This window comes from Citrus clementina, unplaced genomic scaffold, assembly GCF_000493195.1.
Source record: "Citrus clementina cultivar Clemenules unplaced genomic scaffold, Citrus_clementina_v1.0 scaffold_5, whole genome shotgun sequence".
Classification (NCBI taxonomy): domain Eukaryota; kingdom Viridiplantae; phylum Streptophyta; class Magnoliopsida; order Sapindales; family Rutaceae; genus Citrus; species Citrus x clementina.
Genome location: NW_006262201.1, coordinates 35447867 through 35470791, shown reverse-complemented (window position 1 = coordinate 35470791; position 22925 = coordinate 35447867). Strand labels below are relative to the sequence as shown.

The 22925-nt window shown below is 35.3% G+C and overlaps 2 protein-coding genes across 4 annotated transcripts in view; both read left to right on the top strand.

The window, feature by feature from the left end:
• LOC18041703 (BEACH domain-containing protein B) overlaps positions 1-9203 on the top strand; it is a 27196-nt gene extending 17993 nt beyond the window's left edge. Inside the window, 14 exon segments of the mRNA XM_024184888.1 lie at positions 93-609; positions 722-932; positions 1240-1461; positions 1591-2064; positions 2140-2457; positions 2555-3007; positions 3111-3157; positions 3258-3351; positions 4193-4399; positions 5610-5735; positions 5849-6220; positions 6402-6633; positions 7315-8073; positions 8739-9203. Coding sequence (XP_024040656.1) covers positions 93-609; positions 722-932; positions 1240-1461; positions 1591-2064; positions 2140-2457; positions 2555-3007; positions 3111-3157; positions 3258-3351; positions 4193-4399; positions 5610-5735; positions 5849-6220; positions 6402-6633; positions 7315-8006 — 3965 coding nt within the window. The 3' untranslated portion in view covers positions 8007-8073; positions 8739-9203.
• Positions 9204-17818: 8615 nt separating this feature from the next.
• LOC18041894 (GATA transcription factor 25) lies at positions 17819-21296 on the top strand. Of its 3 annotated transcripts, none has more exons than XM_006433736.2 (7): positions 17819-18364; positions 18522-18605; positions 18677-18810; positions 19837-19947; positions 20204-20309; positions 20779-20838; positions 20962-21296. In XM_006433736.2, the coding sequence occupies exons 1-7, from the start codon at positions 18095-18097 to the stop codon at positions 21067-21069; spliced, it is 873 nt and encodes a 290-aa protein (XP_006433799.1). In that variant the 5' UTR covers positions 17819-18094; the 3' UTR covers positions 21070-21296. The 3 variants fall into 3 exon arrangements, with proteins under 3 accessions (XP_006433799.1, XP_006433798.1, XP_024040655.1); XM_006433735.2 differs by having other exon boundaries at positions 20915-21296; XM_024184887.1 differs by lacking the exon at positions 18522-18605 and having other exon boundaries at positions 17822-18364.
• The last annotated feature ends 1629 nt before the right edge of the window (positions 21297-22925 follow it).

The following is a 22925-nucleotide window of genomic DNA, read 5'->3' as shown; positions in this document are numbered from 1 at the left end:
TTAAATTTTTTTAAATTAAAATGGAGGGGAACCCCAAACTTTTTTTTTTTTTTTTGAAGGGGGGGGGGGGGGGGGGGGGGGGGACACTTCAGATCTGATTCGCTAAAATACTTTGGTTAATGTTTATGTGGATTATTTTACCAGCAGAGATCAGTGGGTTTGCAGGCAGATTCCAAGTGAAGGTGGCATAGTTGATGATAAGTGGTGGAATATCTATGATAATTTGTGGGTCATCATAAGTGCGATGAATGGAAAAGGACCCAGCAAGTTGTTGCCCAAATCATCATCATCAGGGGCTCCATCTTTTGGCCAAAGAGCTCGTGGCTTAGTGGAATCGCTGAACATTCCTGCAGCTGAAATGGCTGCAGTTGTTGTATCAGGAGGGATTGGTAGTGCTTTGGGTGGAAAACCAAACAAAAATGTTGACAAAGCTATGCTTTTGAGAGGAGAGAGGTGCCCGAGAATTGTGTTTCGACTTATAATCCTATATCTTTGTCAAGCTTCTCTAGAAAGAGCTTCACGGTGTGTCCAGCAGGTTATTCCACTTTTGCCTTCTCTTTTGCCAGCCGATGATGAGTATAGCAAGGGAAGACTGCAGCTCTTTATTTGGTAGTAATATATTTTGCATTCGAATGACTTCTGAACAAGTTTGGATATGTTGATTCCTCTTTGTTACAACATTTGCCTTAAGGATTTGACATTTCAGATGATATTTTTCCAGGGCTTTGCTTGCTGTAAGATCCCAGTATGGGACTTTAGATGATGGTACTCGTTTTCATGTTATTGCACACTTAATTCGAGAAACAGTCAATTGTGGGAAATCAATGCTTGCTAATAGCATCATAGGTCGGAATGACTCTGAGCCAAGCAGTAACTCAAAAGAAACGGGCTCCATTCATAATTTGATTCAGAAGGATCGAGTTCTTATGGCAGTATGCTTCTAATTATAAACTGTTACCTTGTATTTATTTATGTTATTATCATTTGATATTTCTTTTTTTGACCTTCATAACAGTCAGTAGTAGTTCCATAAATATTTTACTCCATTCAATGCCTCAGATGCCCTCTTTGTTGCAATAGTTCTATCACTGTTTTAGATTAGTACGATATGATATGGTAGTTGTTGAACCTTGTTTCGGCATCTTGTATGTGATATTTGTTAATTGATATTTCCATGCATAATTGTTTTTCCCCCTCTATACTTTATTATCTGTTTAAGCGTATAGTTTCAATTTTCAGGTTTCTGACGAGGCAAAATATATCAAGACAACTAAATTGGACAGATCCCGGCAGTTGGTTGATCTCCGTGCTAGGATGGATGAAAGTTACTTAGTAGAACGAAGTACCACAAAAGCTTTTGAAGATGAGATACAAAGTATCTTGAGCATAGTACTTGCTTCAGATGAGAACAGAAGAGCTACGTTCCAACTTACTCATGGGGAGCAGCAGCAGAATGTTGCGGTGGGTGTGCAAGTTCCAGTCTTATTAAGACATTCCATTTCTTTTCCCAGCACCTCATCACCTTTATTTCCTACAAACTTTTGTGAAAATTTTCATTCTTATGCTACAACAATCGTTTTACTTTGACAGGAAAAGTGGATACACATGTTTCGTGCTTTGATTGATGAGAGGGGTCCATGGTCTGCAGATCCTTTTCCAACTAGATCTGTGATTCATTGGAAACTTGACAAGACAGAAGATGCATGGCGGCGTAGACAAAAGTTACGAAAGAACTATCATTTTGATGAAAAGCTGTGTCATCCACCATCCACTGCTCCCAGTGATGAGGCCATTCTTCCTGCTAATGAGAACAAATCTAGTTTTGTGGGGCATATTCCTGAGCAAATGAAGCAGTTTCTTCTTAAAGGAATACGCCGAATAGCTGATGAAGGGACCTCAGAACCCAGTGAGAGTGACACTGAACCAACTGGACAGATGGCCTCCATCACAGAGGAGATTTCTGATAGTCAGTTGCTGGAGCATAGTAAAACAAGCAGTGATCCAACAGACGTTGTAGAGAGGAAAGATTCTTCTTCCTCTTCATCAGAGATGGAAACTAGCGAGGTACTTTTGACCTAATTGATACACGACTGCAATTTAAAAGTGTACTGCACTACTTATGCATGCCTGCTGTTTCAGGTTATTTTGTCTGTTCCATGCCTTCTAGTAACACCAAAGAGGAAATTGGCTGGACATTTGGCAGTTATGAAAGATGTTTTGCATTTTTTTGGTGAGTTTGTGGTCGAAGGTACTGGAGGGTCATCTGCTCTCAAAAACTTCTCTGTTACTAGCAGTTCTGATTTGAACAAGCCTCATCAAAGGCAGAAATTTCTTAAATGGCCAGAATATTTTGATTTAAATTCGGAGAAGGAGGTTCCTGAGACTGCAGAAGCTGAAAATTTGCATAAAAAACAATTGAAAAATGTTAAGCGTCACCGAAGATGGAATGTTGGCAAGGTAAAACACCCCCACCCTTTTTTTTTTCTTTTAAACTCTGTTTTACTTGGATTTTTACGCACATTCTGATTCATAAAACTGTTTTTGCTGACTATAGATAAGCACTGTCCACTGGACCCGGTATTTGCTTAGATACACTGCAATAGAGGTTTTCTTCTGTGATTCCGTTGGTCCAGTATTTTTGAACTTTACTTCGCAGAAGGTTGCAAAAGAGGTTGGAACCTTAATAGTTGCAATCAGAAATGAATTCTTGTTTCCAAAAGGAAGTAGCAGGGACAAGAGTGGAGCTATCTCATTTGTTGATAGACGGATAGCCCAAGAGATGGCAGAAACTGCCAGAGAAAGATGGAGGAGGAGGGATATAACAAACTTCGAATATTTGATGATTCTTAATACACTTGCTGGAAGATCTTATAATGATTTAACACAGTATCCTGTCTTTCCTTGGGTGTTGGCTGATTATTCGTCTGAGGTTCTTGATTTTAACAAGTCAACTACCTTTCGGGATCTTTCCAAGCCTGTTGGAGCCTTGGATCCTAAGCGATTTGAGGTTAAGTTTATTTTAACTTTGGTTTATTCAATATCATCATGATTGCAGATTTTGGTGATTAGTTCTTTGCAATATATCTTAGCATTCTCCTTCATACATGCAGGTATTTGAAGACAGATACCGCAACTTCTGTGATCCGGATATACCAAGGTAATCCTCTGCCTTGGTTTTGAGTCTATAGTGGCTGTTGTCAAGAATATTTTTAACTGGTTTGTCTCATGTCCAAAGATGCTTGTGTTTTTTTGGACAGCTTTTACTATGGGTCTCATTATTCAAGCATGGGGATTGTGCTTTATTACCTTCTTAGATTAGAGCCATTCACATCTCTTCACCGTAATCTGCAGGTACTCTTTTAATGGAACTGTAATTTTCTGTCTTTTATGAGGCAAAATATGTTGCATCTATGCTGCATCCTCTCTGCCTGACAATATATGATATATTTGGCATTCTGATTCTATCTAACGGTACTTGGCACATAAAATAGACATGAGCTTACCTACTTTTATCTATGTTAGTTTTATATAAAAATGAAATCTGACCCTTACTTGCCCGCTTATATGGCAGAATTTTTTTTGCAATGTAGTTTATTAATAGAAAAAATTTTTTTACCTCTTTCGTTGAGCAATCCAAGCAGTGTAATTCACTAGCTTCGCTTCCCGATTTTCTTTAAAGTTCAATTTTACAACCTGAGATTTTGCATAGAGCTCCCTGATACGTGTTTTTTGAGCTGTGATATGTGAAATATATTTGAAGGAATCAAGATTTGAAGCTTTATTCCTTATGAACATGACAGACAATTCATTGTTATTGATTTTTAGGCTTAGCTGTGAAAAGGATGGGCCATTTGAATTAATACAGATGTTACTTTGTGATGTATAACATCCTGAAGTCTTCATCACTTTGATTCTGATCTTTAAAATAAAAATACAATAACAACAACAAAGGAGAAGGATAAACTGGTCATTAATGTCAAATTTTTCTTTTCTAAACAAAGATATATTTTTGGCCAGCCTTTGTGACTTTGTTAATCTTTTTCTTTTCAAGATGATATCAAAATGAACTGGAAGTCCTTTTGGCTTTGATGTGTTTTCCTTATCTATTAATTTTTATTGCTTCCCATATCACTTTTCTGTTTTGCACTAAATTGTAGTTTAAAAGCTTCACTGAGCAACTATTGTTGGTCAGGGTGGTAAATTCGACCATGCAGACCGTCTTTTCCAAAGCATTGAGGGCACATATCGAAATTGCCTTTCTAATACAAGCGATGTGAAGGAGTTAATCCCTGAGTTTTTCTACCTGCCAGAGTTTCTTGTCAATTCAAACTCTTATCATCTTGGGGTGAAGCAAGATGGTGAACCTATTGGTGATGTTAGTCTCCCTCCTTGGGCCAAGGTATGTGAATTTCCTCGGCCTTCTGAATGCACTGACAAACAATTTCTAATTTTTTCTGTCCCATTTAGTTCATAAACTATTTAGGAGATAATTACTTTGGATAAGATGTCTTGGATTTGGACATTATTTGCAGAACCATGATTTTGGAATCACCTTTGTGGTGACTAGAACAATTTAGCTTTTGAACTTAATTGAGAGTGATTTTAAAATAGAAGCAATAGTTTAGGTGGTATAAAGTTTGATGACTAGCTAATTCGTTTCTACCCATGATTTTGTTCTGTCATTTGCTCTGCAAGTCCCTAGATGCTGGGGAAGTCTATGTTTCTTAATAGGTTATGCTTACTCTTAGTGATTCTGGGGGGGAAAAGGTTCTGAAAAACTGTTTTTACATTGTTTTTTTGCCCCAGCTTATTCCATACTGTTAAATTTATTTCTGTTTTCACACCTCCATTAGTTTTATGGCACTTCAATTTTATGGAAGAGTATGTATAGTTTTATGGCACTTCAATATTATGGAAGAGTATGTATTCGTATTCTGTGTCATGTAGTACGTAAAAGGGGGAAAAATATATGGTAATCCACAAATTCAAGAAACATACCCTTCTTAGCAAATTTCTTCAAAATTGAATTTGATTGTATGTATGCCTGGTGTATCTGCTTTGGTTTTACTGAGTGGTAAAGATATATGCACTCTGATCATAGAAAATGTATTGCTGAATGGGAAGCATGTTAGAAAGTGAGGCATACATTTTTTTGTTTCAAATGTTTATTGCATGGAGAACAATATTTATCTGAAATGATTTGATTGTAAGATAAAATTAATCTGCATCAAACAACCTGTGAAATAATTTATTGGTGACAATTGAAAAGCTTTTCTTATAACCAATTTAGAGGCATCTTAAGCCTGAAAATCTTTTCTGCTAGCAGTTTGGGAAAACATTGGGAGAATATCTTCTGGTGAGAGAGCAAGACTAGTCAGGGTGATTTTGCAGTATGGGACCTACTACCTATTCGATAACTTGTCAATTGGATATCTTGTCTTTAGTGTTTAATTGTATGTTTAAATTTGCCTTTCATATGGGTACCTAATAATTTGTGCAGGGCTTATCTGAAGTATTTATTAATCTTGTCAGTTGGACTCTTTCTTGTGTTTAGATGTTTACTTTTATGTTTAATTTTCCTTTCATCGAGTCCCCAATAATTTGTGCAGGACTCACCTGAAGTATTTATAAATAAAAATCGAGAAGCGCTTGAAAGTGAATATGTTAGCTCAAATCTCCACCACTGGATTGATCTGGTGTTTGGTTACAAGCAGCGTGGAAAACCGGCGGTGGAGGTATTCTTTGAGGATTTTTAATTTGAATAGATCGTCCTTTGGTTTCCACTAATTGTGTAGTTGATATTTTTTCAAACACACTGAGCTGTTGTGAACTGAAATTTGGATTGCAGGCAGCAAATATCTTTTATTATTTAACTTATGAAGGTGCTGTTGATTTGGACGCCATGGAAGATGAGTTGCAAAAGTCAGCTATAGAAGACCAAATTGCTAATTTTGGTCAGACGCCAAGCCAGATTTTCCGCAAGAAACATCCAAGAAGAGGGCCACCAATTCCCATTGCTCATCCTTTATATTTTGCTCCTGGTTCTATCAATTTGACTTCCATCATTTGTAGTACAAGACATCAACCATCAGGCATTGTTTATGTTGGTATGTTGGATTCGAGCATTGTTCTTGTGAACCAGGGGCTGACCTTGTCAGTTAAAATGTGGTTGACAACGCAATTGCAGTCTGGTGGGAATTTTACCTTCTCTGGTTCCCAGGTTGGTTTTTTAGTTTGCTCAGTGGGTTTATCATTTTGATTTCAAATTTGTGTTTATAATAAAAGTGTTTTTGATAAAATACAACTTATCTTACTTAATTCTGGCATTAAATAACCTTTTAATATTTATTTTTAATAAAGTATGCCGCGGTGTTCTTTGTTGATACTGCAAACTCTTGCAGGATCCTTTCTTTGGAGTTGGTGCTGATATTCTTTCTCCTCGTAATGTTGGGAGTCCTCTGGCTGAAAGTTTTGAACTTGGATCACAATGCTTTACAACAATGCAAACTCCTTCTGAGAATTTTTTGATCACATGTGGCAACTGGGAAAACAGCTTTCAGGTGATAGCTTTGAATGATGGAAGAGTGGTGCAAAGCATAAGACAGCACAGAGATGTGGTCAGCTGTGTTGCAGGTATTTTCTATTTGTAAATATGATAATTCTTTTTATAGTTTATTCTGAATGCCTTTAGGCCTATGATTGTAGGCTGGTATTTGATATTTGAGATGTAGTCATACATCTAAGAATGTTTAAGCCATCATAGCACAACGGTAAATGAAGTTAATATCTCTTGTTGTTCCTAATATAAGTGGAAGCTAGGAATTGAATGTTTGTGGATACCAATATTGACCATTGTATTGTCGTTCCTCTACCATTTGTCCAAGAGAGTTGTACTTAATAATCAAGTAGAACAACGCATAATGGTGAATGCGATGTAACTTATTGGAATTATTACAGGGATAAAATTGATTAACATCAAACTTTTCGGAGCCTTGTTATTCTTTGATCCCTTCTAGACTTTTGTTGGGAATTTCATGTTTCAAACGTATAATACATGATTTTTATGAACACGTCTCAGATAAGAATTGAAGTCAAAGCTGAATTTTTGAGTCTCATTAACAAGAATGCCCGAATGCTTGTGTATTCTATTACATCCTTAGTGAAAATGAAATGCTAGGAACATACAGGCCTCTTGTGAGAATGTGGCATCTTCATTATAATTCCTTTTTGTCATGTTCAGTGTTAATAAATACTCTTCGAGATAATCTCTTGTTTGTTCTTTTCGTACACCAAAAAGTATTACTTTCACTGCAGTGACCACCGATGGAAGTATACTTGCAACTGGAAGTTATGATACCACAGTCATGGTGTGGGAAGTCATCCGTGCCAGAGCCCCAGAAAAGCGGGTCCGAAACATGCAGATAGAAGTACCTCGTAAAGACTATGTCATTGTGGAAACTCCTTTCCATATTCTCTGTGGTCATGATGACATAATTACTTGCTTATATGTTAGTGTGGAGCTTGATATAGTTATAAGTGGGTCAAAAGATGGAACTTGTGTATTCCATACCCTGCGGGAGGGAAGATATGTAAGATCTTTATGCCATCCGTCTGGCAGTGCATTGTCTAAGCTTGCTGCCTCTCGTCATGGGCGGATTGTTTTATATGGAGATGATGATCTCAGTCTGCACCTATTTTCCATTAATGGAAAACATCTTGCTAGTTCAGAGTCCAATGGCCGCCTCAACTGTCTTGAACTCAGTGCATGTGGTCAGTTTTTGGTCTGTGGAGGTGACCAAGGTCAAATAGTTGTACGGTCTATGAATTCACTTGAGGTTGTAAGAAGGTATAGTGGAGTTGGAAAGATAATAACTTCTTTAGCAGTCACTCCAGAAGAGTGCTTCTTAGCTGGGACCAAAGATGGTTGCCTACTCGTTTATTCCATAGAAAACCGTAGAACTAGTCTTCCTCGAAATGTCAAGTCCAAAGCTTCCATAACAGGATAGATTGACAGTTCATGAGAGGAGCTATAAAGCTTTAATGGCTGGAGCTGATCAATGGTGCTAAATTCAGGTATTGTGATGCCGTTGTTAGTTTTGAGCTGTTTTGCTTTGCTTGATTTGGAAGTGGGAGTTAGTTCTGATTCAATGTGCAAGTTTTTTCACAAAGCTTTTCCATTAGGGTGCATGCGCAAAATAACAAAATGTTTATTCTCTATGTTAGAATACTGTATCCTGAAAATCACGAGTTCTCTTAAACGTAACATCAAATAATTGCTTGATTTGGCAATATTACTTTGAAGTCTCAAGGGCTGGGGTTTTGTATCTTAGCAACATGAGCTAGCAGTTGTATTTTAAACTGGATGTATGTGATGTATAACTTATGGCCTCATGTCCTGTGTAAGCAATTATGCTGTACGTATAACCCATAGCATTGCTGGACTATTGCTAATTTCTTTAAAGAAAGAAAAAAAAAAAAGATTATTACTGCTGAGTTACTTGAATTCAACTCATGACCCATAGATGCAATTATTCTGTATGCAGAACCCGTGGGACCTTTATGAATTAGGGCATTGTGACCTTGACTACTTCAAAACACGCACCATGTTTTTATACCTGTTTGATAATCTTCTGTTGAAGTTTTTCATTGAAGCACTTTCATTTTCTCCTCTCTGTTTCCCTCTCCGGCAGATGTTTCTCAAGATGCAAGTTTTATAGCCATTGCCGTTACAATTGCAGGTGTTTAGAACCATCAGGGCCCTGGAATTCTCATTAACGTCGAGGCCCTCGGAAATCTCTTTTGGGATCGATCATGTTCACATGTTTTGCCTATACCAGCAATTTCACAGATAGGAAACAGTACTTCATGTTTCAATATACACAGCTAGAGTAATTTGGAGCGGTGCAAGTTTTTCTTTTGTAACGGTTTTGAAGTGGACTAACTCCGCCTTCATCAAATTCTGATGTCGTCACTACAAAGTGGTGTGAGATATGAATCAGCTATCGACTGATACATGTACATTGTGCTTTTACTAGGTTAGAATAGAATTTGTTGTGCATTAACCATATCGCTCTTTTAGGTCTTGATTCGGAATCTACCAAATGTAACTGTTAACCAATTACTTTGTACAGATGGGCATTTATGCTCTTGAAAAGTAGTTAATGGCGGTTCTATTCTATTCCACTCCATAGTTCTTTTTTTTACCCCCTTCTCTGTGTTTTAGCTAAATTATTTTACTTGTTTGTTTAATCAGATTTTCTAATAATTCATTTTTGGTCACTAGCAAATTTAAGGCTTCATCAGCTTTAAAAACGAAGTTTTTAGGGTTTTGATAATTGACGGTAAGGTGTTATGGTTTTTTATTTCTCGTTATGGGTTTTAAGTCATGGTTGTCTTGAAGCAAAAGCTCCAGTTATGGAGTGAAAGTTAATTGAGTTTTTTGGTAAATACTATAAACGAAAATTGATTGATTTGAAAAATAATTATTGTAAACAACATTATTCATTAATAATATATAACTAATCAAATTATTATTTCCTACACATAGTTTAATCACCTTTAATATTTCTCGATGCTAGAGTTTATCAACATTCGATCAAAATTATTCGGCTGATTAAATTGGCGTTTGAATCCTATCACCACTAAAAATTTGTGGTATGATTTTAATTTCTCACTTGTTGATGGATGGAGGTAAGAACTAAGTAGTAAGTAGTATTTTGATTCCGAGTCCTCCTAATAGATAGATGTAAACCTTATTAAAAAAAGATAAGAAACAATTTTTTGTTATAAAATTTTCACTCTCATCTACTCTCTCTCAACCTCATGAACTCGTTTCTCACATCACTTTCACTTTCTTGAATTAACTCAAAATTTACATTAAAAGTTAATTCTTAAAACAAAATCCAAATGAAAATTGTCAAAATCTTGGATCATCACATAATAATCAAACCTATATCATCAGTATAAGGTATAAAATAATATTATAAACGAACATTATGCAAGTAATCATGACTGATCCACATTCCCTTGCAGCTTCATGACATATATAAGCAATAAATAAAATGAAAAAAAAAAAAATTCTTTCACCAGAAACGGGTATTTCAACTTCTCCACGTCCTCCTGTAGGGCCGGAGGCGTTTGATGAGAACACTTGTTTTTTGTTCTTTTAAATTACGTGTCTATTTGTTTGTTTCAGCACTAACTGAAATGATTTAAGTATTTACTGTCTCTCTAGTTGTTAATTCCTTAGTCCGTGAAAACTGGTTACGAATTGTTTGAAATATTTGTTGGAAAAATAACAGAGGGAGTCGTCATCTTGAGTGAAACTCATTTTGCGTAGATGAAAAGATTATGGGTGTTTTAGGCTCTCCCTCGTGAGTCCTTCGAAATAACATATTTTATACTCAAAATTATGCTTGAGTGAATGATAAATTGACGCTAGAAATATGCTGTTGACTACATTGAATAACAGTATAAGTTATGAAGACTGTAACATCACTTAAATTTAACAAATTAATTATTTAATCACTTCCAAGATTTATTATTTGGAACGACTAATTAAATTCAAAGTTTGTCTTCAGATTGCAAACGTCAATTAAGTTTGAATTTGAATATGTAATTAAATTCACAGTTTAATATGTGATCAAAGAGGTTGCAGTTACGCGTTGAATTTAAACCAAGAATAAAATAACAGATTAATGGACAACGATTATGCATTTAATTAGATATTAGAAGCAGCGGTTACAACACTTTTAGTAGTAAGATTTTTTGGATGAGCCCCTCGCGAAATTTTATAAAGCAGCATTCCTCTTGATTTCAGGGGGCTGAAAACAGTATAGAAGTCAAAATATAGATAGAAGAATAGGAATAGAAAATCCCAAGTCTTTCTTATTTTATAGTCAATTTAATAGAGTTTTGAAACGACTGAAATTCGCTGAAAATAACTTGGCAATGAGCCGAAGTTAATTGTTCTTATTGTATCCCAGCATGCTGATGCCATTAGTACTTGATTACCAATGGAAGGAGGCAAATTTGTTTAAAAATACTATGTATTTGGTTCTTTTCTCACCTATTTAATTTGTTTGCACTTTCATTTTCCTATAACACTTGGTATCTCCAAAAAAACTCAAAAGTGGCAATATAATTATGGTAACATCTTCCAACCAAATACAAGAATTTAATTAACTAACATAATATTTAGCTAATCCATCTGATTGTTGTATTAGAGACCCTTGAGATATAGCGAACCTTAAATGAATGTTTTGGCAATAGTAAGTACTTCATGTAACCTTAAAAAAAAAGAAGACAAAACTACTAAGTTGATCCAAAACCAATTTTACAACTTGAAATGTATATGACTCAACCATTAATAGAGACAAACCAACTCCATTAGCAAGCTGTAAGTCAAAATGTAAGGCATCTGCCTTAGCAATATCAACATCATAAGAAAAAACTCTTGAACAATAGTTGCAGTCATCACCAAACCTTCATGATTGTGCACAACAACACCATAACTAACTACACCGTGATTCGCACCAACTGCGGCATCTACATTTAACTTCATCCAGCCATAAAAATGAAGTTAAAGGAGAAGAAAAAGAGAGAGAGAGAGAGAGAGCAGAGAAGTTGATTGCCTTCATTAGTAAGGTTTTTTATGAGGATGAAGTAGATATTAATGATATACACTTTTTCAGGTGAGTAATCTTCTTTGTTTTTATTTAAAGCATCAATTTTGCCCTCTATGATTTGTTCTTTGGGGGCATTCCAGTTTTCCTTTCTTTCAAAGCCTCAGTGGTCGTTGGACACAAATTATTGATAATTGAGTTTCTATAGCTTTTGTTGATGCATTTGTGTACAAGTTTCTACTTTAAGTACAATGGCTAGTAAGTCGAGCTTAGCATTCTTAATCACAATTGATAGATATCATATTATCTTTATTTCATAATCCACGTGCTTATGCATGAAAAGCTCATCATTTTAAATTATATTTTTGCTGGTAATTTTACTTTTCCATCTTTAAAATTGGTCGTAGCCTTCTTCTTTATTGTTAAAGATGTTTCTTAAATTTTTTTCTCAGTTATTTAATGTTATTTTTTACCTTTTTTTTAGGTTAGCATACAGGAACAAGTATTTTCAGCCTAGGGGCGCACGACTTGAGACCGTGGATTATGACGAAATTTTGAACGACAAAAGAGCTTTAGAAGGTACTAACAAAAAGGGTACAATCATTATTATTCATCCTAACGTGTCGAATTTAATTAAATTTGAGCAATAAATGAAAGAGCAAAATTTTGCCACGAGGGAATATGAGTTCCAACGTACTTGGCAGCACAGTCAGCTGATGTCTCACAAGAAATGGTACAATGACCAAGAGAGAAATATAGCTCACAAAAAATTTATAACGTATAAGGATCCCCTAAGGTACGTTTATCGTAACATACAGCCAATGAATTGACCAATAAACACAAGCCAAGTAAACACAATAGTGATCAAATGAAACTGATTTAATCGGTTGAAGCTGGTCATTAAAAGTGGTCAACGCGGTAGGGTATCTTCTCCAGCCGGTCGCGACAAACGTGAAGTTACCACAGTTCCATCTCTTCCAACACAATCCTCCTCAAAATTCAGACATCCACTGCTGAATTGCAGCCAAAATCGACGACTCCATAGACCATCGAGTGAATGAGAAACAACGGTCAGTATATGGAACTACGTCGTTACGGCTCGCAAGACGACAAACGAAAGTTACAGTCCGGAAAATCTCAACCACTCAATGTGTTAAAATCTTATCCAACGGATGATATTTAATTTGTTCAAAAATACTACGAAAGAGAAACTGGCTGAATTGGTTTGTTCAGAATGATGAGCAATCGCAACAAATGGTTAAACCTGTTTGTGGACGGTAAAAATTAAAAATCGAAGAAGAAATAATGCTCTAGGGTTTGTGAAAAGGGGAAAAATTAAAAATTGAAGAGTTTTATTGAAGAGTGCTAGTTGGTTGCGGGCGGTCGATAAGAGCAACGACCCACTGTTGCCCAAATGTTTGGTTTTAGACGAAATCAATTTTTTTCTTTTTTAAGTTCCGTACTGAGGAACTTTAGATTTTCTTATATTTCTGCTGTAAAGTACTTACGATTTAGTTGTTAGCATAGTTTAACTCTCAAAAAAACATCCCAAAGTAATATAATTTCATGCGGCATTTTATCAAACATCTAGTTTGCATTATATCTTGGCACCATTTCCTTTAAAATTTCTTTTTTTCCAGATTTACCTTACAACTCTAATATCCTAAACAACTGAAACAAACTTTACAACTTCACACAGCCATCAATAGAACTCCCACAACAATTCAATCACAAATCCACCACAACATAATACAACCATCTAGTTCAAAAAACAAAAACATGTTAAAACGAGATTGGAAACCCTTTCTAAAATCGAGCTTGATATATGCTTGGTTACTGAGCTTGATGAGCCAAAAAGTTTCTTTTGTTTTGCTAGAAAGCTTGACATAGATGATGAAAATAAAATTGAGTGAACCAAAATGTAAGAACTTGAGTTGAAAATTGACGTTCAAAGTTTTCAAAAGTTGATGCTCTTTGAGAGGCAAGGATATTAATGTTCCAAAGTCATTTGTTTGGTTGTTAAAGTGTGAAAGTTAAACCGTTGACGTTCAAAGTTTTTTTGTTTCGTGGGTAATTTTGTTGGGGAAGACCGAAATTGGCTTGAAGAGCCATCAATGATTAATGGGTGAGAGGACAAACCACCTTCAAACTGTTTCATCTGGTAGCCATCTTTTCAATTGACCCATTCAGCCGATTTGCATTTGTTACTATTTTTACATAAATTTAATAATATCCATTGGATTCAAATTCAAAATATCTAACGGTTTAAGATTAGTTAGGCAGTACGTTACGTTAAACTAAACTTAGAGATTGCCAATATATAATTGTATATATATTAAGTATACCTTAACGATGTATACCTTTATAAAGGTTATGCAGTAACTTAAGACTTGTTTGGCATTCTTTCTGAATTGATATTTTCTGAAAATAAAAATAATTAAATGAAAATGAAAATTGTATTTTACAATTGTTGTATTTTGAATCTAAGTATGCCTCTGATATTATTTTCTGTATCGTGTATTTTAAAATTAAAAATATAATATGTGTTCGTTAGAAATAATTGAGAAGGATAAAAACAATGAATATGCATTCGGTTGTACGATTTTCAAAAATAATTTTTATTAAACATTTTCATACTTACAGTTAAAAAGTAATTATCTAACTAATACATACACAAACATACCATGAATAATTTGGTATTAGCATTAATAAAAAATAAAAGAGTTTTACATTTTCATTATTTTTATACTCTAATTAAGATATATTTCAACTCATGATTTAAACAAAAAAATATATAAAACATTATTACTATATAATTCAAGCTAGTAGCTTATAATAAGTTTTCTTTTAATTTCAGGGCTATACTTGAAAGAAATAAAATTACAAAGAGAAGTTGTATTTCAAAAACCTTATGATGAACTTCCATAGAAAACCTTGTCAAAACTTAAACTTTTACTCAAACTATTTATCAAGAATAAACAAATCTACGCAGCCAACATCAAACAATTTATCAAGATTAAACAAAATGGAACATTCGAAGAATATTTCGTTTGAAGTAGATGAAAAAATATATGTCAATCAAAGAACATTTTGGTTCCAAATTTTTTTTATTTTCAAATTTATTATTTAGGTCAAACTAAACGTAATATATATACACAAAAAAAATAAAAAAAGATTGGGAGATTTTATAGAAAGAGAAGCCAAGAAAAAATTTTTTAGATGATTAAAAAAAGAACCCAAGAAGATATTAGGAAAAAGAAAAAGAAAAAGAAAAAGAAGAAGCAGAAGATAGAAGATAAAAGTTCGTATAGAGCAATAGGCTGATGTGAGGAAGAAAAGTTGGGGGAGGATTTATGTTGATTTGTTTTGAAAAGAAAAGTGAGGTACACGTGATTGCATGTTTCAAGAATAAATTATAATTTGAATTGTAAAATGTAGAACTTGTAAAAGTCGTTTCTTATTCCATTACCAAATTGTTAAGCTTGTATTTTACATTTTATGGATATGTTGTCTTAGGTCTGTTGTAGAATAAATACTCCAACTTTATTTTTAAAATGAAAATGAATATAACCTAGATAAAATGGTACAAAACAGGCCTTAGCTACTTCTTTCAAGTATTTGAAGCAAAACAACCACTGGGCTTGGACCCTGCACTCACAACTGTGAGGGCAGCAGTTCGAGCCCCCGCGACGTATGTACATGTTTATTTTTTTCTTTAATTATAGTATATAATTAAGTGAATGTAATTTTTTCTCTTTCGAAATATGAGCGAAATAGACATTTCTTAAATATTTGAGAGGGTAAAATCTAGACAGTGCTATAGAAGGAGCAATATAAATTAGTCCCAGTATTTGTCTAATTGTAAATATCAGTTGTAAATTTCATATAATATGAGTTGTAATCTGAGCATTAATCTCATGGAATTTAAAAAAAAAGAGTATTTGAAGCAAAACGTTGTTGATGGAAAAACAAAAATAATACTTTTGCACCGTTCCTAATTTCTTTATACTTGTTGTTCAATGATCTTATTCAAAAGAATAAGCTTGTGGGCTCCTGTAGTAGTATTTTTTTTTTGGGAAACTTGCTGATCATGGCATCAATCATAAGAGAGTATCATAAGAGCGTTAAAGAGACCAGCTTGCAGATGAGTATAAACCTCTAAACAAATAACCCACAGAGGATCAAATAAAGTATGTAACTATTTTAAACCAAGTGAAGTGTAAGCATTAGAAAATAAGCTTTACTGATGAGACATTAGTAATATAAGTTTAAAAAAAAAAATTACCTATGATGGTGAAGTAGCCCCTTGATAATCTACCAGATGATGACGAAGATACTGTAAAATTATTGTAATATTATATCTTTTGCTTTTATTAAATCTTTTTTTTTTCATAGTAATTCGTAGAAGTCTGATTTACAAGAAATTTATACTATAGAAATATACCACTAAGATGTATAACTCTTGGGAGGTTATGCTATAACTTAGCCATTTCCTTCGAGGATATGGAGCATCAATTTAAGCTCCTTACTTGGTTCTTAGTTTCTCCATAACCAGTGATCCAATTGTTCTTGAAAAGAAGTTCAAAGATCTCATTTATATTTGTAGTAGGTGGGCTTTCTGTATTGGTATTTTTTTTTTTTTGCAAATCTACCAATCATGCCATAAAGCATAAGAGAGCTCAAAGAGACAAGTTTATAGATGATTCCTAAGTAAGGTTTACTGATGAGATTGGCAGAAGTGAAGCTCATAAAAAAAAGAACAGGTAATACAATTTCAAGACAATACCATCATGTGAAAAAGCTAAGCCAAGTTAGGTGCATCTTGCAGTTAACTAAGCTTAATATCTATGTAAAATTGTAAATCACGTAGCATCTACTATGATATGTCCAATTAATTTATATGAGAGATTCTAAAGTATTTTTATAGTATTACACTTTTTTTTTGAAGGGTAGTATTACACTTATTTAATACATTTGTTGTATTATGCCTAGTTAATATATGTATGATGTATGCTTTTATTAATTTAATTCATGCATAGTGCAAGCTGATTTACTAGAGTCATGGGAATAAAAGTAGACGCGACCAGGTCACAATATATTTGTAGTATTTAAATATGATATGAATAGAAAGGGATTTCGAAAGAATGATAGATTGAACTTGAAATGGGCTTGTAAAGTGAGTCCACGAGGAAGAAGGGCGTGGGCTGAATTGAATATCCAATTAGCTTAATTCTCTTCTAATCTACTGAGTCCATTCAAAGCTTATTATATACACCCCATTGGTTATTTACAAATATGTAGTTGTGTATGATAGAGGTGGCAAAAATGTCCACCCAGACCGGGCCCGGTGAATGCATGTATCAAAAAAGCGGATTCGGGTATTGATTTTCAATACCCGGATGTTTCTGGGCACGGGTTTGGTCATAGCACCAAAACCCGAAGCTCAGACCGTGCTTGGTTCTTTTTATTAAGTTAAAAAAATGAAAATATAAAAACAAATAAAGGAAACATTTTGCAACCCTAAATCAGTAAATCGTAAGTTCATAATACACACACACTGAAACAATCGCAGCCAACCTCCAAACCTCGACAGCCGACACGTCCCTACCATCTCTCCGACAGCAACCACGACCTGCCGCTGCAGTGCTGACCGCACCTTCGACCCTCCGCGAGCCTCCTTCGATAAGCTCTTCTCATTTCCCTCCACCCCGCCTCCAACCCTCCACAACCATCATAGCTACTGTCTCCATCGTTCCGTCATCTTGTTAGTGGTAGCCACTGCGCGACGGTAATTCCGCCATCACAGATTCACAACCATGAGGTATTCATAGCTTGACAGCCACGATTGTCTTTTTTTTGGGGGATTTTTTTTTTAAATAATGAAATAAAATTAATATTATTATTACTAGGTGTTATTTATTTTAATTTTTTTCCTTTTAATTTAGTTATGCGAGTAGAGAAAGCCTGAATAAAAAACTCGTGCCCGGGTAGGTCCAAGCTTAACTCAGCCCGGATATGAAAAATTCGGGCAGTGGTCCGGATTTGGGCAGCTATATTAGTCATCCGGGCCGGTCCCGCGCAGCCCTAAGCCCAACCCGGACCCGGACTTTTGCCAACCCTAAATTATGGGCACAGATTGTAAATATATACATGAATCGTGGGTAATCTTGTCATCTCTGACCATTCTGCCCTGAGCTGTCCTTCACTCTCTGGTCGCTCTTCCGCTCACGAATAACTCTCGCTGTTGCACGCACGAGACGATACAAAACAACACATAGAAAAGACGCTGTCGTTTCTGCGACACATAGACAGAGCTTTATTCTTCTTCCTTCTTACAATTATTCAATTTTTTTTTTTTTAACTCTTTAACTTCTCTTAACACTTGGGGTTAGGGTTTCACTCAAAATCTCCAAAAAGTTTTCCCTTTCGGTAATGCTTCGAAATCCCCTTCATTCGCCCCAATATCACCTATGTACGGTCAGTCGCAGTCAATGAACATCTCCTCCCAAATGTCCGGTGGTGGTGCCGCCGCTGATGAAGACGACGTCTCTGTTGCCGCCGATGATCACCATCTCAGCTACGACCCTCACTCGGCCCTCGAAAACGGCATTGTCGTCGTCGAAGACGTTGCTCATGATTCCGGCTATGCTGCCGGGGCCAACGAATTGTCTAATTCCAGCCAGCTCACTCTCTCCTTTCGCGGCCAGGTCTATGTCTTTGATTCCGTCACGCCTGATAAGGTAATGACGTAAATTTTTTTTTTTTTTTGAGTTTAGGGTTTGGAAATTGATTGCTATAATAGATTTTTGTTAGGAAATTGAGAGAAGATCTCAACTAATACTTAATCGAAAGTTTCAGATTTCTGGATTATGTGAATTAAAAAGATATAATATACAGGTTCAAGCAGTGCTGTTATTGTTGGGGGGATGCGAGTTATCTTCCAGTCCACAGGGCATGGAAGTAATTCCTCACAGCCAGAGGGTATTTAATTTGTTCACCTTTCTAGTTATGTTTTTTTTTTGTCTTGTTCTTATTTCTTGTATTTTGTTCAGGGTATTGCGGACTATCCTGCTAAATGTACCCAACCACAAAGAGCAGCTTCATTAGATAGGTTTCGGCAGAAGAGGAAAGAGCGTTGCTTTGATAAGAAAGTTAGATACAGTGTCCGGCAAGAGGTTGCTCTCAGGTGTGTGATTTATTTGGATGCATTTTGTGCTTTTTTCTGTTTCAAAAAATGCAAATAGTTTATGAGAAATAATAATTAATGGGGTTTAATTTTGCTGATATGTGCTTGCTTGGTCTTTATGTTTTAATTGTGATTTGTGTCCTCCAGTAACCCACCTGTGGTTGATTTTTTTTTTTTAGAGCTCATATTCTTATTTAAGTAAGAATAATTTTGCCTGGATTTCCAAAAAAAGAGTAATTTGGCCTGTGCTCTACTTTCAGCCACCTGTGCAAATCAAAGTAAAAAAGTTATTGAACATGAGATTGCTTATTACCCTTTATTCTCCATCAATATTTAATTTTTTCTTACATATTTTCATACAGTTTGTGAATGGGCCTGACAATTATAAACAAGCCTGATAGACAAGCAACCTCCATGAATTCCTTTTTTTGTTGCCATAGCATTCTATTAATTAAAACAAGTGTTATATGGTATCTGTTAAAAAGGTAGGGCTTTATAATTATCTTTTTTTTTTCCCTTTAGGTAATTTGCATATTCTCTAGTAAGCAAATCCTGCAATGTAGTTTGCTGTAATGCAAGTAAAATATTCAGTGGGGCCATTTTTTGTTTCGGGAGTTTGGTCTCCTTGAAGGGGAATTTGATATGGAGGGAGGGAGTGGAGACAGTTATGGCATCTTGAGATGCAGATTCCTGGACATGGTTTGTTGCAATGCAAGCTGATCATATAATGGGGTGAAGGTTGGGGTTGGACGTGGGGACAAATGTGGTGTCTTTTTTTGTCTTATTTTGTATCTAAAAGCAAAAATGGGGCGGAAAATTTTTTTGCCCCTCTTTTTTCATCCATAGTGATGGAATTGTTCATCCACTTGTTTATTCATTTTTGTATTTTGTGTCTCGTGTGATTTGGTAGACAACCTTTGTCAATGGTGTTCTATTTTCTATAGATGCTAGTTACTGTTATGTATTTTACACCAGTCATCCATCATTTTCTTTTTCCAAATTTCTGATTGTTATTGCTTTTTCCAGGATGCAGCGGAACAAAGGCCAATTTACTTCAGCCAAGAAGTCTGAAGGGGGAGCTCTTGGTTGGAGTAATGCCCAGGATCCAGGACAAGACGACAGCCCATCAGAAACCTCGTAAGTTTTGCTTTGTCTTCCAAGTTCTATTATTTTCATTTAATCCATACTTCTTATGGAATTTTCATGGATGTCATATTGTTTGCCCCTATTGATTGTTTTCCTTATTCATCTTTGAGGGTTAAATGCATTCTAGTACTATTGAACTTCTTTTATCAGGTTTCCCACATTCGAACATGGTTCTCAGATCTTTTAGCTTTAAATGAATATCAACTTTGAAATTTTTATCACTTATTTCTTCTACATGGTTGTTTAGGTGTACACATTGTGGCATTAGTTCGAAGTCAACCCCAATGATGCGACGTGGTCCTTCTGGGCCAAGATCCCTCTGTAATGCCTGTGGTCTTTTTTGGGCAAACAAGGTGGGTGTTTGAATTTTTTTTCTTTGTTTTTTTCTACTTAATCTTCATTTTTACACTATATTTCAATGTGCTTGTGTTTGCATTACCTTTTGCCCATGTAATGACATGTGGGCTTTTTCTGTCGAGGAAGATTGTGATAATCCTGGTTCTAATATCAAGATTGCTTGTAAATATAATTACCGTCTTCTGGCTTATCTTGTTATTGTATGTGCCCCTTTTTGAGTTGATTTTGGTTGAGAGTTAGAAGGTTGCAGTCTAGAATACATAGGCCACCTCAACCTGATTCAGGATGGAGCTAATACCATAAGATTTTGAATTGGTTTTGAGTTGCCCAAATGGCATTTAATTGATCAGAAGGTAAGTGGATGACTGGTTGGGCATCCATTAAGAATTTGCTTGGAGTCTTTGTTTGATGCTAATCTTCCTCTACTAAGTGTTTTTTGCCATTTCTTGGCAATGGACTCTGCAGGGTGCTTTAAGGGATCTCGGAAAGAAAATGGAGGACCAACCTCTTACTCCAGCTGAGCAGGTATGTTAAGTCCACAACCACAAGTATCAGACCTCATGCTGTTTTTTATGCCCTTTTTATCCTCCTTCCCTCTCAGCGAAGTAAACATGGCAATCTCTTCCTTTGGCATATCTCCTCATTTAGGGTGAAGGTGAAGTGAATGACTCGGACTGTGGAACTGCCGCTCATACAGACAACGAATTAGTTTCTTTCTCGAATGATGATGATTCAGCTTTAATATCCGAGCACTAAGTCCTTTCTTCCTATATGGTTAGAGTGGTCCAGCTACCATCATTCAAGTATAAGGTTTTCTAGTAATTTCCTTTAGCTTGTCTTATATGTACAGATATTATAGTCCCTTCAATATATGAGGTTGTCTCACTCTAATCATTGTTACTTGTGCTTGAGATCACCTCAAAAAGGAACTTCAAATGTATCACATAAAGCTTCAATTAGTAGATATGTTGGTAAGTTTTTTTTTTTTTATGCCATATGCCCGTTGCCATATAAACCAAGTTGCAGCCAATATTTTCATGCCTGTTCTTTTCTTTTCCCTTGTTTGGAAGTTTATCATACGTAATGGCTAACAAGTGTCTGCTTGGTTTCGTGAAAAAAGTTATAATAAAAATGAAAAGGAAGTAGAGAACAGTAAAGGTAAAGGTGTTGGATCAGTTTAGTCACTGTTATTCTTTAGTTTAATTTAGTCGTTGAATTTTGCGCCTCAACGCGGCAAAGCAATTAGTAAAATATTTAGCAATTCGATGTTTCAAAAGCAACAGAGAATATTTAGTAACTCGATTTAGACGGCAGCTGGACTAGAAGAAGAGTTTATTGGAACTTGGTCAGGCAACCTTTCAAGGTTCCACAGTGCCATAAAATTTGAGTAGGTTCCAATGAGGACAACATTACATCAATACCCAACCCCACGTACGCTGATGGCTGAAACACCTACTGCCATCCTGACAATGAATCTAGGAATGTCTTAGATTTGAAACACTGTACTTCTTTTGCTCTCTGACTTCAGCTTTGTCTCTGCTTTCTTGGCAACTTTGCTTTTCGCACTTACAGTGGTTGCCTTCGTCTTTCCATTAACTAGTACTCTTTTACTGTTGCTTCTCACTACTCAATATGATAGGGCCAACTATGCGGAAGTTATTATTATTATTTTTTTCCTCAGCCAATAAAAGAAAAATGATTGTTACCTTGGGTTATCCACGTACTATTATGCATTATAATAATTATTGATATCGTGTTGAGAATGAGACTTAATCCTCCATGTGGTATATTGGAAAAGGAGTTTTATTCTAAAAGTTTTGTCAAGTGATTTTTAAGTAGTTTTATTAAGTTGGCATTCCGAGTTCAAATTTTGGGGAAGTAGGGGATAAAAAATTGATTTGAGTTTTGCTCATATAAAATTGTCAGTTTCCTCTCTATAAAAGTTTTGCTCACGGGAGATTGTTTGTTTCTTTCATACTAAAATTAATATATATCATTTACTCTTTACTGTTTTGATAATATCCTAAAATTCCCTTACACAAAAAATCAGTTTTCTCTTTAGTAAAATCAAGATATATCATATTTTTGATAATATCCAAAAATTCATCTGACACAAAAAATTTAAAGAAAAAGAGGGGTAAAATAAGTTATTTGTTTGATATTTTATCTTAAAAATATAAAGGAAAATTTACAATCGTCCACCTGTTTGTTTTGCCTTTTTTAAAAATACACAAACACTTTTTTTTTTCAGCGCGCCACCTAAAGTTTATTTTTTGTTGCATTCGTCCATTTCTGTCTAATTTTCGTTAGTGGATTTAATGGAATGTTAACGAAATGACCTTTTTACCCCTCAAAATTACAATTTAACCCAAAAAAAATGGAAATTGGAGATAAATTGGATGGATTTAATTTTTTTCAAAGGTGGATGCTAGAAATTGGAGGAAAATAAATACAAATTTTTCTAAATTTAGCCAGCAACAAACCATTATTTTCCTAAAATTTTACAAGAATTGTATACACCAAGGAGAACGCTAGCGACCCTGACTGCTTATCCAGCACTGGGGGAGTATATGCCCCCGCGTGGTTGCGAAGATAACGGCGCAAGACGCCAG